This window comes from Salvia hispanica, chromosome 6 (genome assembly GCF_023119035.1).
Source record: "Salvia hispanica cultivar TCC Black 2014 chromosome 6, UniMelb_Shisp_WGS_1.0, whole genome shotgun sequence".
Classification (NCBI taxonomy): domain Eukaryota; kingdom Viridiplantae; phylum Streptophyta; class Magnoliopsida; order Lamiales; family Lamiaceae; genus Salvia; species Salvia hispanica.
Window position 1 is genome coordinate 46680108 of NC_062970.1, and position 15116 is coordinate 46695223.

The following is a 15116-nucleotide window of genomic DNA, read 5'->3' on the forward strand; positions in this document are numbered from 1 at the left end:
GAGAGGAAGAAACAAGTTTGGATTTATGAGTTTTTTATGAGAAAAGAAAATTGAAAATAAATTTCAAATTAGTCTCATTATTACCCGTGGGCCGTGGTCCTTCTTTCCCAATTAAATTGAGTAAAAAAATTTGGACATAAAAATTAAAAAATTTTGTTGTAACATAAGAGATAGAAATAAATTAAAATATGCACAAAGGGTAATGTTTTAATGCTTATAGCACCTTAAAACCAATGACCAATTAATTCTCAACTAATGAAGTAAGTAAGTTTATTGCATATATCAATTTTTTCTTTTAAGTTTTCTTTTTATTGAGAAAAGTTTCACTATGATCAAATCATTTTTATGTTATTATAATTAATCATTTTTCACTCTTAATTTAATTTTTCTCTTACTTTAAACTTTATTTGATTATTTTTCTAATTTTTATACTTTATTATCTATCATTAACACATTAAACATCCATTTCTTAAGCTTTGTGCCAAAAAAGAAGTGTTTCATCTATGAAAAAAAAAAATTTGTGTAACATATACCGTAACACTCCAAAATGGATCCAGTCCAATTGTATAATTATAATTATATTATAAAATAATTGCGATTCTAAAAAATAATATTAAGAATAAGTAGTAAATAAATAAGTATACTAAATCATATGAGTAATATAAATTTCTAACATCATTTAGTGTTATGATTATCAAAATTATGGAATGTTATATAGCATCACGAGTTCATATTAAGAACGGCTATAATTTGATATCGTGTAGTATTACGTAATTACTTAGTATATTTAATTATAAATTTATATTACAATATATATTCCCTCCGTCCCACTCTAAATTACACATTTTTTTAGGATGCTCCACTCTAAGAGCATCCGCAGCGGTCGTCCCTGCCGATGGATGACCCACTTTCCGAATTCTTATTAATCAATATTATAATATGGTGTAGTATGTTAATTAATAATGTGTATTTGTATTAATGTTGTACTATAAAGTTATTATTATGGATTAAAAATATTATGAATTATCAATGTTGCATATACTATACCATATATGATGTTATTATAATTAATACTATGAATTATCATAGTTTTACATACTGAAATATTATGAATTTTTATAATATGATAATCTAATAGTTGTACTTATTTTTAGTGTTGTGCGATAACTTGCTAGATTAGGCCATTAGTGGGGGGAAATTGAATATTCAATCAATTAATTGGAGATGTGGTTGATCTAAGTTTTAGATTTATCAATTTATTTTAAATTGAAAATTAATTAGAAATAAAATTGATTGATTCAAATTGATTAGTTGGGGATTCATTAGATCAATTGGGAAAAATAAATTAGATCAATTGGGAAAAATAAACGATTGGATACTCTTTTAGTTGGTCCCATAAGAGTATGCACTTTCTAATTTTAGATATTTTTTTATTTATAATAAGGTGGAATTCATTCTTCACTATCAATATTTTATTTACTTTTTCTTTCTCTTTCTCTATTGTGCATTAAAATTCGTGTCCATACTCTTAAGGAATGGAGGTTGTATCATTTCCAATTATATGTATACTTAGTAAGCAAATTAATAATTATCGTATATTCTATAAAATTATTTTATATTTTAAAAGTAATTGATAACATCAAAAGTACTAGTCATATGAAATTTGTAAAATAATAAAATAATTTTAAATAATGAAATGTGATATAGCAATTAATATTATTAATATTATTATTAATATTTATTAATGTATTTGCTATCAGCGTTGAGTTTATTATAATGTTAAAATTATCATCAATTTCAAATGTTAAATTTTTTATTTTACTTTATATCACTAAATTTATACTCCCTCTGTTTCGCTATAGTTGAGTCATTTTACCATTTCGCGAAGTTTCTTCATAGTTGAGTCATTTCCATATATGGTAACTTTTTTCTCTTTCTTACTTTACTCTCTCTTACTTTATTCTCTCTATTTTATTCACTTTATACTTTATTCTCTCTACCTTTTTCCCACTCTTACTTTTTTTATCTATTTATTTAACACCCAACATTTATTTCTGAAACTCCGTGCCCAAAAATTTCGCCTCAATTACAGCGAAACGGAGGGAGTATTAATTTATCATATACTATAACAGAGTACTCCTATTATTTAATTATTAGTGCAAAACGTGACACACACTTTGGACCTGTACAATAAAGAATTTAAATACTTAATTATAGTATTATACTCCCTCCATCCCACTTAAAAAGCAACATTTGGGAATCGGCACGGGATTTTATGTAGTGTTGGTTTGTGAGTTAATCAAGAGAAAGTAAAGTAAGAGAGATGAAAAAATAGAGATAGAGTTGTTTCCATTTTAGGAAACGTTTCATTTTTAATGGGACAACCAAAAAAGGAAAACATTTCATTTTTAATGGGACAGAAGGAGTATCATACGACATTTACTTAATACTGTTAATTTTTATCATAAATAAAAATATGAGTGAATAAGTAAGTATAAAGGGGTCGAAAGTTGAGGAAAATATTGATGAAATAATTAAGGCGAGGGTAGAATAGTCTTGAAAATTTTGATACTTTCCAAATGCATTAAATTTAGCTGAAAAATTTAATTATGGCTAGTCATAATGTGGTTATTTAGTATCACTCTTCTGAAAATATACTCACCTTTACTTAATACTGTTAATTTTTATCATAAATAAATATATGAGTGAATAAGTAAGTATAAAGGGGTCGAAAGTTGAGGAAAATATTGATGAAATAATTAAGGCGAGGGTAGAATAGTCTTGAAAATTTTGATACTTTTCAAATGCATTAAATTTAGCTGAAAAATCTAATTATGACTAGTTATAATGTGGTTATTTAGTATCACTCTTATGAAAATACACTCAGATAGGTATCGAATAGATATTTTACATGATTTTTGGATTTGAATAACCCTATGTCTTGGGATCGGGTATCAATAAGTACAGTATTCCCACGCCTAAAAATGAATAAAAAATAACCATTGACTTTCTAATGTGAGACATTAAACCACTTGGAATTTAATATGGTACACGCACATGTCGATACAACCATGGCCTGATTGGTTCAAATGAAAATATATAATGAATTAAATAATGACGGTTCAATAATGATAAATACTCCCTCTAACCCACAAATATAGTCCCACTTTGACCCGACACGGGTTTTTAGAAATATAATGAAAAGTGAATTGAAAAAGTTGGTGGAACGTGGATCCTACTTTTAAAGTATTAGTTTTATGATAAAATGTGAGTAGTATTGAGTTAGTGGAATATGAGGTCCACTGCCAAAAATGGTAAAAGTGAAATGGGAAAAATTTTGTGGAACGGACGGAAATGGAAAAATGAGACAATCTTTGTGGGACTGAGGGAGTATAAAATTAGGGTTGAATTGAGACAAATTAAGCTCAATACCAGCTCAACATTAATTCATTTATTAACACTTTTAATTTGGTTTAGTTTCATGTATTAGATTTCAAATATTAAATTTTTATATTTAAACATTAACAATTTATAAATTCTATTATCCCAAAAGTATAATTAACAAACCCAAACTCATTAGGCTAATTTCAGCATAATTTTGTATAATAACGTTCAAATTCAAGTTTTAAACTATTATTATATTAATGTATTTATCGTACTAAACTTAGCCAGAAGTTTGACATTTATTTTTTGATAGCCTAGCTACCAATGAATGAAAGCATATATAGATATTGTAAAAATATTCAGAGTAAGCAATTATGATTGAATATATAGTGATGTGGTGGTAGCGTATGGATATTGTTTAATTTAAATAAACAAATATCAACTTGCCATTGAATATTGTATCACATGAATCGATACTAAATTTCGACTGTTTAATGACAGCATAACTAATTTTTGATTTATAAAAGTTTAGTTATATTTATTCAAAAAACCCAATATAAAGTCAATGGATCCATAATTATGGATTAATTCTAATAAGTAATCTGATTAATATATACGATGTTGATAAGAATCATATGACTTTACACACCTTCACATATAACAACCTTATTACAATAATATTAGATATATACAATATTCAAATAAAAAATACATAAAATAACAATCGTAGGACCCACATTATAAAAGTTGCAAGTTGTAACCACTATGCTAGCTAAAAGACTACTATTGGTTTGACTAGTTCAAAACTAATTAATTTAATTTAATTTAATTCGTTTAATTTAATTTAACAAATATCAACTTGCCATTGAATATTGTATCACATGAATCGATACTAAATTTCGACTGTTTAATGACAGCTAGCATAACTCGTTTTTTACAAGGATGGGTAGGTACGGTATACCTTACGGAAACCACCATACCGTATACATTATTGTAAATACGGTATGCGAAAAAGTCATATCTTGAGCTTATCAAAGTTTCGGTATACCGAACTTCGGTATACCTTATTTTCGGTATGACGAATTTTCATACCGATATCGTACCTCATTTTCGGTATACCGTACCGAAGTTCGGTATACCTTACTTTTGTGGTATACCTGACTTTCAACATCAATTAAAATAGAAAATTAGAATACTTAGAAATATTATTTATATTTTATAATTTTAAAAATGAATTTAATATAATTTATTCATAATTATATTTATATTTTACAATAGATTTTATAATTTAAAAATATATAAGATATATTTGATTTATAATTGTGTTTATATTTTTGTGGTATATACCTTAGTTTACGGTATATACCTTAATTTAAGGTATATACCGAATTTCGGTATGCAACGGTATACCGCGGTATTTGAAAATTCATACCGTTACTTTACCGGAATCTTTCGGTAAGGTATCATACCGTATCGAAAGTCACGGTATACTGAAAATTCGGCATTTTCGGTATGATAAGGCCGGTATTTCGATATTTTTCCCCAATCCTAATTTTTGATATATTAAAGTTTAGTAGTAGTAATATTTATTCACAAAACCCAATTATATTGTGAAGTCAACGGATCCTTAATTATGGATTAGTTCAAATAAGTAATCTGATTAATATATAGGATGTTGATAATAATCATACGACTTTACATGCCTTCACATATAACAACCTTATTACAATTATGGAGTATTAGATATATAATATTTGAATAAAAATAGTATAAACCACTACATAAAATAACAATCGTAGGACCCACATTACAAAAGTTGTAACCTTACCTTGGTGAATGCTCCTATGCTAGTTTGACTAGTTCAAAACTAGTAATTAAAGATACAAAGGAATGTTAAAATTTTCTCCATATAGATCGGCTAAAATAAAAATTAAGAATTATTCTAAACTCTAAGATCGTAAAGATCTACGGTGGATTCACAATTTGGTTGAATGAATTATAGTAGTTTATGTTTGATTTCACGAAAAATATTCAATTTTTGAATTTATACAAAACATATATATTCCACATAAAATTTATAACCCGCAATTTGTAGCATACTCCCTATGTCCAAGAATATGAATCTCACTTTTATCATAAATGGTAGTAATAGGGACCCATCTTTCACTAACTTACTCCACTCATATTTCATTTAAAATCAATATATACACATGAGACTCATAGTCTACTAATTAGTTTCCACCAACTCTTCTTAATATTTCTTAAAATTCGTGATGCCAAGAAATGAGACTCCTAATGAACTGAGTTACTATATGTATGCAATATTTTTAAAAATTTAGAATCAAGTAGTAAAACTTTGATTTAGTTTTAAATAAAATGCAAATACATAAATTAGAATAGAATTAAAAAAACAATAAAATGACATTTACGCCCCCTTAAATGATGATCTTCGGTGGAAAAATTCCATCATACATAGCTAAAGAAAAATATAAAGGTTTCAATTTTAATAATATTAACACAAAAAAAAAAATTATTTTTAATGAAACAAAGGCAGCCGAACTTAGATAGCTAATATGTGCAAAAACATGTCACTATGTTTGGGTCATTTAGTGACATTTGAGGGAAAAACTAATTTTTGATACATTTGATTCACAAAACCCAAGATGTTGCGAAGTCAACGGACGCTTAATTACGGATTAGTTCAACTAAGTAATCCGATTAATACGTTTCTGATGAGAATTTTATGACTTTAGGCCTTCACGCCTAACTACCCTATTGCAATAATATTACATACATAAGATTTAAATAAATAAAGAGTAGTGATAAACGTATCGTATACGTATGTACATAATCGAACTTTTTTAAATATTTTACATTGAAAATCATTTTATAAACATTAATTGATTTAAAATAAATTTCATACTAATCATTTTGCAACACTTCAAGAAAGATTTAAAATTTATACTTAAATATTTGTATATTTAATAAAATATATATTTTCTACTAAATATTGTATATTAATTCAAATCATAGTCGAAATCATGCTACGACATAAAATTTCTATATCACTTCTTTGTTATTGCTACATATATTACAATAAATAACAAAACTAATTTTTAATTAAATTCACTTAAATCTAAAAATTTTTAAAATATTATGTACATGTACAATTATGTACGATTATCTTTTCTCATAAATAAAATAACAATCGTAGGACCAACATCACATATAAATTATACCACCAGCACAAGGTTTCAGAATTTAGAAATTAGGAACCATTTTCAACTCTAAGATAGTAAAGATCTATGGTAGCTAGACTTAGTTATAAACATTTATTAAAATTAATCATTAAGAGTTCATTCATAATTTCGTTGAATGAGATCGTAGTTTTGTTTGATCCGAATATTTAATTTTTGAATTTATACAATTTCAGAGCAAAATATATTCCACATGTAATTTATAATTCGTAAGTTCTTTTTAAAGGTTTTTTTTTTTTTTAATTCTTGACCCTTCCCTACTATATATACTTACTATATCTTTTTTATTTAATTTAGCATATGCTTATTCAATTATGTAACCATGTGCATCGATAATGCTAATTACATCGCGTGCTAATTAATATGTTTTGTAGAAATTCATTTGAGCAAATAATTATGTAGGAGAATTAGAATCAAGTCAATTTTGATTTAGTTTTAAATCAAATGGAAATACATAAATTCAAAAAAAAAAAAAAAACCAAAGAACGTTTGCGTCCCATAAATGATCTCCGGTGGCAAAATTTCATCGTATAATGGTGTAGCAATGACATTGATTCCTCAGGCCCCGTTTCACAAGTCCCGTGCATATTTCAAGTGTGACTTTTTCAACGTCGTCGTCTGGAACCGCATCACATCCTAAGATGCTTTTTTGAAAACTAATTTATTTAAGCTCACATAAATTGCACTTATATATATATATGCTCTTATCAAGATGGCTACTTCTTCCCACTCCACCAAATAAAAAGATAAAAAGGCCAAAAGGGGAGAGAAAGAGAGAGAGAGAGGGATGGCGGACGCAGCAACAGAGTTCGTGCTTAACAACCTCAAGGAGCTCGTGCTGCACGAAGCCCATCTAATCAACGACACGGAGGGAAACATCAAGAAGCTGGAGAGCGATCTCCTCCACTTCCAAGCCTTCCTCAAGGACACCGTGAAGATGAGGAAAAGCAACGAGCGAATAAGGCTGATGCGCAAGGAGATTCACGATGCTGTTTATGATGTTGAAGATATCATTGATGCGTTCATGGTAAAAAACAGAGAAACAGGGAAGAGTAGTCGTTTTGTCAAAAAAATCCTGACTAGCCACGAAAGCCAGCTCAATCTCGACAGCATTGGGCAGACGGTGGAGGAGATCAGCGGCCGAGTCGCACAGTTGCGGAAGGATATCAACCTCTCCCCCAACTATGAAGACAAAAAGGAGATACATTCTGAGGTTACCTTTCTAACCTCTCATTTTTTCATATGATAACAATTACTTGATCAAGATTGGGGTTCTTTTCTATATGAGTCAATACAAGTCATTACATTCTAGTCTCCAATGGGTTTCCCTAAAATATTACTCCCTCCGTCTCAAGGAAGATGGCTCCTTCCTTGGACGATATTAGATTTTATGCAATTTTATTTTGTATGTTAAATGGAGAGAATAAAATAAAATGGGAGAATAAAGTAGAGATAAATGTTTTTCTATTTTCAGTAATCGGTCATCATGGTTGGGACAAACCAAAAAGGAAAGTGAGTTATCTTCTATGAGATGAAGAGATTAATTTCTCTTATTGTTACTAATGATGGATCTATATCAATCTCTAATGAAAATTATTGTGAATCATTTATTAAATACTTTTGTGACTAAAGTTTTAATTCAGTCTTTGTACATTTGCTCAAAAACACATTTTGATCCAACACACTAATTAGTGTGTAAGCTTTAATTTGGTCTTAAACAATATGTTTTGGTCTATATATAGCTGTTTCGTCAAAAAATGGTTAATTATGGAGCCTAAAGTGAACGGTCAACAGTGTTCATCTCTTTTGTATATGTGATTGTGTGTTTTTATTCAAAATTAATGGTCAACCGTGTTCATCTCTTTTATATTTGGGATTGTTTGTATTTTTTCCCCAACAAAATTAAGTGTTTTAAAGTCTAAAATTAGTCCCAAACATTTGCAAAAAAAAAAAAAAACCTATTTGGTCTTACACATTTTGAAGTAGTTAGCTTTTACTCCTAGACAATATTACTACCTCCGTCCCCCAAAATTTGCTACACTTTGACCCGACACGAACTTTAAGAAATGTAATGGAAAGTGAGTTGAAAAAGTTGGTGGGATGTGGGTCCTACTTTTAAAATATTAGTTTTATAATAAAATGTGAGTAGAAATGAGTTAGTGGAATATGTGGTCCACTACCAAAAATGGTAAAAATGAAGTGTATCAAATTTTCAGGGACAGACCGAAATGGTAAACTGTGTCAAATTTTCAGGGACAAAGGTAGAGGTAGTATGTCTTAATCGATATTTTAACTCGTCAATCGAGTCAAAACTTGGTTGACCGTTAGTTTTTGGCGTAATAGTTTTATATATGGACCCAAACATAATGTTTGGGACCAAAAGCTAACATACTTAATACTTAATATGTAGGACCAAAAAGTTTTTTTTTTTTTTTTTTTTTTTTTTTTTTTTTTTTTTTTTTTTTTTGACACATCACACATGTATGGGACCAATTTTAGAATTTAGTCTACTTTAATTTTTACCATTTTCATCTCAAGTCCATGTTGTCACTTGTTAATTTTCTAAGGATGCCTTCATGCTAGAAGCATAGAATGCAATAGACATCTAAATTGCCAATCCTCTGACTCTCAAAATCGGCTCAATACACGGAACCTTCCACTGGACGTATTACTAACATTCTAATCTAATGTCTTTCTCACAGACATTAAATTTTTGATGCAATGACGATGATGGTCTCTTCCTCTTCCTCTTTATGTACCTAATTATCTTCATGTTTTGTGTTATGTTCGTTGTTACCTTCTTTCTTGTTATTTCTTCCTTCTTTATTTCCTCTTCCACTTTCCTTTTCCTTGTTACCTTGCATAGTGATGACAATGATGTCCTCATTTTCTTCATCTTCGTCTTCCTTACTACAAACCAAACAGGAGAACTTATTCAAAAGAAACATGTTAAGAAAAAGAACTCATTTGGTCAATAAACCCAAACCAGTTCCTCTTCTTAACCGACATGGGACATTAGAGTCCATAACATTCATCATCATCATCTTCACCTTCATCTTCTTCTCGGCAAATTTATCTTGTTGCTCGAAGTCTCAGAGCTCGAATCAACATAATTTTGATATTTTTTTCTTCGTTTCAAAAATCCCAGAATGTGACAGTGGTAAGCACCGTAGATGCACAATGTCATGCATCCTTAGGGTTAAGTTCTTGCACTAGGGTAAACACTTTTTGACCAATGAAGTTTAACGTTAATGATACCAAGATAATTTAATGGAAAGTTCCAATTGAGCTGATTATGAATGACAAGTATACTGAACTAAGTACACTTTTCAAACAGCCTCGACGACCAAGAAAGGACAAGAATGTGGTGGGTTTTGCAGACGTGACCGAACGCCTCATACGCCGTTTGACTCAAGAAGCTGACGGTCTAGATGTCATTTCTCTGACTGGTATGTTTGGGCTGGGCAAGACGACTCTGGCATGGAAGATTTATAATGATCCTGAAATCATCTTAAAGTTCCCTACCCGCATATGGATTACTGTTTCAGCAAAGTTCACAGAGAAAGATATTTTTCTACGCATCCTCGGCCAACTTACCACTCTAGACGCCGACATGCGCGCCAAAGATGGCGATGAATTAGCTGATATTGTATACAAATATCTCCAGATGGGCACTTTCCTAATAGTGATGGATGATGTATGGAGCATACTTGCTTGGGACCGACTTAAAAAGGCTCTCCCGTTACAAGAAAACGAAAGTAAAGTCTTGCTCACCAGTCGTGAAGAGACTGTGGGAAGCGCTGCTAGTAAGCCAAGACCCTTCGTGCCATTGCGCGCCTTTTTGCCAGAAGAAAGCTGGGAGCTGTTCCGGTTGGAGGCACTGGGCAAGCTCGATTGCCCTCCTCAACTGGTAAAAGTCGGGAATAAAATTTCATATGATTGTGATGGAATGCCACTTGCGATAGTAGTCATAGGAGGCATCCTTTACGAGTTATCAGACCCAGAAAATGTGTTTGCAACTAAAAGGAACTGGATTAAAGTGTCGGAAGATGTGAACTCATATCTCAGTGAGAAGGACCCGCTAGAACGCATGACAAAATTCATATCTTTGAGTTATGAGAGTCTACCTCATTACTTGCGACCTTGCTTTCTCTATCTGGGGCTGTTCCCGGAAGACTATGAGATTTCAGCTTCGAAATTGATCCGCATGTGGATTGGAGAAGGGTTCATACAACAGACGGATGCGCGTACTCCATTGGAGGAGGTCGGACAGAATTATTTGAAGGATCTCGTTAGTAGAAACTTAGTCAAAGCTCTCAAGTTTAGAGCTGATGGCAATATTAAAATATGCCAGATTCATGATACCTTGCGTGATTTCTGCCGCATTGAAGCTGCAACTGAAAACTTTCTCCAAGAGATCAGGCTCAACGAACGAGGACAATGTGTACCTGCAATCTCTGAGTGGTGCCGCCGTCTTTCTATTCATTCCGATTGCAAACGCTATATCTCATCAAAATCTCTTACTCCTCGTGCCCGCTCATTTGTTTGTTTTTCCAAGGAGCCCTGTGATGACCTGTCTGGGAGAGACTGCACAAACCTCATTAAAGCCTTTAAGTTTCTCAGAGTTTTCGATATTCAACCCTTGATATTGAACGATATCGATGCAGACCTCTACAATTTGATCCATATGAGGTACATTGCCTTATCCATCACTTCGTATATGCTTTCTCCAGATTTCAACAAGCTTTGCAACATGCAAACTCTTATCATCAACACCACATCTCCTACCCTCAATGTTAAAGCCAACATATGGGAGATGAGGTACTTGAGGTATTTTAAGACAAATGCCTCTGCAACCTTGCCCTCGGCCAAGGACGGTGATTGTGCAAAGGAGCTTCAAAGACTTGGCTTAATCTCCGTGGAGAGTTGCAGAGGACTTCATGAGCGGGCTCCCAATCTGAAGAAATTGGGCATCCGTGGGAAACTAGCCTTGCTTTGCGACGAAAAGGGACCTTTTGATAGTGTGAGGAAGATGAGATATCTGGGAAAGCTGAAACTAGTAAACGACAAGGCAGACACGGAGCAACTGAATTGCCTACCAAAAGTTGATCAATTCCCATCTGGCCTTACAAGCCTCACACTGTGCTGGACTTCCCTCAAATGGCAAGAAATCTCCATTCTCAGATCGCTCCAGAAGCTTGAGGTGCTCAAGCTAAAATATCAAGCATTTGTCGGGAGCGCCTGGGAGTTAGAAGATGCGGATGGAGGCTTTCCGTCTCTTCAATTCCTGCACATTGAACAGACAGATTTAGCTTTCTGGCAGGCTAAATCCCATCACTACCCCAAGCTGAGAAGCCTTGTGCTCAAGAACTGTGACAAGCTTCGTGAAATTCCTGTTGATCTGGCTAAAGTAGAGAGCTTCAAGATGCTAGATTTGACTACATGCATAGCGGCAGTTGGCGCGGCCAGGAATATTGCTGTTGAAAATGAAAATATATTTGGCAAAGACTCTGAATTCAAGCTCTCCATCTTTCCTCCTCCTGCTCCTGCTAAATGATCAAGATTTGTTTACCATTGGCAGGTGAGTTATTTTTCAAATGCTTACTACAACTTAATATTTTTATAATTTCATGTTATATACTCTAATATGTATCATCACTTGTCTTTTGCAGCATAGGTCACACATTTCAAGCTTCTAATCAGGTAGAGTTTTTGTAACCTAAACTTTTTCTGCATCTTTTGTTACTTTCGTTGTTTCAGTGGTTGATACATAGCTTGCATTGACTCACAGGGGCTGGTGCAGTGTGGCTTGCTCATTTGGCTTGGCTTGTTCTTCACATTGTTATGTTGAACTATTTCCCTTCTTCGAATAGTCGAGCGTTTATGCTCAGATTTGAATAAATGCCGCACTTGATTCGGCTTGTATGTTGAACTTGCAAACATTGCTTTGTTGTGTTGTATTAGACCTGATTTCGCTCTTTGTGGCGGATCAGATCATTTATATTTTACCATCTTAATAGGTATGTGTTCATTAATTACGCACATTTTGAATATTCTTGTGATTGTTTGCTGTTTGCCAAGATTATTGTTCATATCATAGGGAATATGACTGTTTCTGTTTTCTTAATGACACACTGAAGCATTAGGCATAAACATGGAATATCATGATTTGAATAGATGGCATAATCATATCCAACAGAATCTAGCTCAATCTCTCAATTTCATTCTTATACTCACATGAATGCATCACTAACATATTTTATTAAGAATTTCTAAGAGAGGGGTGAAGTTCCTTTCAATTTATTAAGAATTTCTGCCCAAATCAGACTAAATCCATAACCAATTCAAGCAATCATTCACAAATTCCTAAGAGAGGGGTGAAGTTCCTTCAATTCAATCTATATTTTGAAGCTTGAAGAAAAGAAAGGTATAATGAATTCATACCTTAATTTCACAGGATTTGAGTTGAAGGTATGAATCCTCCTCCTTCAATAAAGGTTGGCGGAGATAGAAGAATATGGAATGAGCGGTGAACGCGGTGGAAGTGACAAAGTGATACGGCGGCGTCGGCCGTCGGGTAACAGAACAGCGGTGGCGCTCTAATTTTGACTTTTTAAATTAACTTCCAATATTATTGGGCTGATATTGGGCCCTAATATTAATGTAGGATTAGCCCATTATTTTTGGTCTATATCTAATCATACTATGCTAGGAGTTTAATTTAGTTTAATCATTCTCATAATCAATTCTAGTTATTTTTCGGTTTATAGCTTATCATACTTCTATGTTAGGAGTTTAATTTAGTTATTTAATTTTCATACTTAAATCTAGTTAATTGATTGAATTAAAGTTGAGCTATAGGTAGTTCAAATATAGAACTATGGTCTAATCCGGCCAGATTTTCAAATGAATTTAAACTCGGTTAAAAATTTAAGAATTTTTATCGTGTTTAGAAATTTCCACATTTAGACGTGATTTTCATCTATGTCATTAACCGTCTCATCTTTTCACTATTCATGTACCACACTGTACTTTTTACCCCATCTCTCAACTAAGAGACAACATCTGCATCCCTCCATCTCTTAATTATCTCACCCCTTAACTATTCATTTAATTTTATTTTTATTTTTATTTTCAACAAATTCAATTAATAAAAACACACTTCATTAAATAAAATAAAATTACAATTCAAAATCCTAAAAAAACAAAAAAAAACACATAATTAAAATCCTAAAAAAAATAAAAAAAATACATAATTTAAAATCTTCCGCTCACTCTCTATAAGTTCAAAATCTCAAAACTCAAAGAAGCAGAAGAAGAAGTTCTCTAATGAGATCATGTGCGTCTACCCGTTGCCAAATTTTGCCCAAATGTGCTCCATTAGATCATCCTGGAGTTGGGCGTGGGCGGTAGAATCACGTGCCCTTGCCCGAACACATAGCCGCTCTTGCAAAGATGGATGCAGTCCAATGCGAGGCGGACTACTTGCGGTATAGCTTCCCGGGGTTTCAGGGTCAAACCAATTTCCCGCCTCAGGTCCTTCGTCAGCGACAATCATGTTGTGCAAGATTATGCGCGTATACATGATGTCGACCATATTCTCCATAAACCACGTACAAGCCGGAGCTTTGATAATGTTGAATCGAGCTTAGAGAACCTTGCACGCTCTCTCCACATCCTTGCGACCAGCCTCTTGCTTATGTGCAAAAACAGCCCGTTTATCGTTCATCGGCCTGCGTCTTCACGAAGGTTGGCCAGTTCGGATAGATGCCTTCCGCAAGATAGTACCCTATTTTATACTGGCGGTTGTTAGCGATGAAGTTGATGGCCGACGCTTTACCATTCAGAACTTCGCTGAAGAGTTCGGATTGGTTGAGCACATTGACGTCGTTGTTCGATCCGGGGACCCCAAAATACGCATGACAAATCCAAAGCCGATAGTCGGCAACGGCCTCGTGTATAACGGTGGGGTGGGTGCCTTTGTGGCCGCTCATGTATGACTCCCTCCACGCCACTGGGCAATTCGTCCATTGCCAATGCATGCAATCGACGCTGTCGAGCAACCCGGGGAATCCGTGCACTTGTTCGTGAAGTCGGAGCAGAAACTGAAAATCTGCGGTGCTTGACTTCTTCAGAAATTCATCGGTGAAGGCTCCCCGGACGCCTTTGCAGAAGTTCATCAAACAAAGTCTCCCTGTGCTTTCCCCGATGTGCAGGTATTCGTCGAATAAATCCGCCGTTTGTCCAGGATCAAGTTGACGAATTGTAGCATTACATTTCTGGAGTGTCGTATGACTGAGACGGCCAATAGCGTCGAACCCTTTTTGGAAGTAATCTTCCCGGACCACCATCGTATTTGCGATATGCAGAAATAGCTCCCGCCGCATGCGGAAATGGCGACGGAAGTAGGTATCTCCCAATACCGGGTTCTCACAGAAGTAATCGCGTACCAACCTTGCTGCGGCTTCCTCCCGG

The 15116-nt window shown here is 33.2% G+C and overlaps 2 protein-coding genes across 2 annotated transcripts; one reads left to right on the forward strand and one right to left on the reverse strand.

Moving 5' to 3' along the window:
- The first annotated feature begins 7373 nt into the window (after nucleotides 1-7373).
- On the forward strand, nucleotides 7374-12685 carry LOC125191595 (late blight resistance protein R1-A-like). Its single transcript, XM_048088986.1, has 4 exons — nucleotides 7374-7854; nucleotides 9979-12222; nucleotides 12314-12344; nucleotides 12433-12685. The coding sequence occupies exons 1-2, from the start codon at nucleotides 7429-7431 to the stop codon at nucleotides 12196-12198; spliced, it is 2646 nt and encodes an 881-aa protein (XP_047944943.1). The 5' UTR covers nucleotides 7374-7428; the 3' UTR covers nucleotides 12199-12222; nucleotides 12314-12344; nucleotides 12433-12685.
- A 1674-nt stretch (nucleotides 12686-14359) lies between these two features.
- Nucleotides 14360-14992, reverse strand: LOC125195575. Its single transcript, XM_048093713.1, has one exon. The coding sequence runs from the start codon at nucleotides 14990-14992 to the stop codon at nucleotides 14360-14362; it is 633 nt and encodes a 210-aa protein (XP_047949670.1).
- Between the last annotated feature and the right edge of the window lie 124 nt (nucleotides 14993-15116).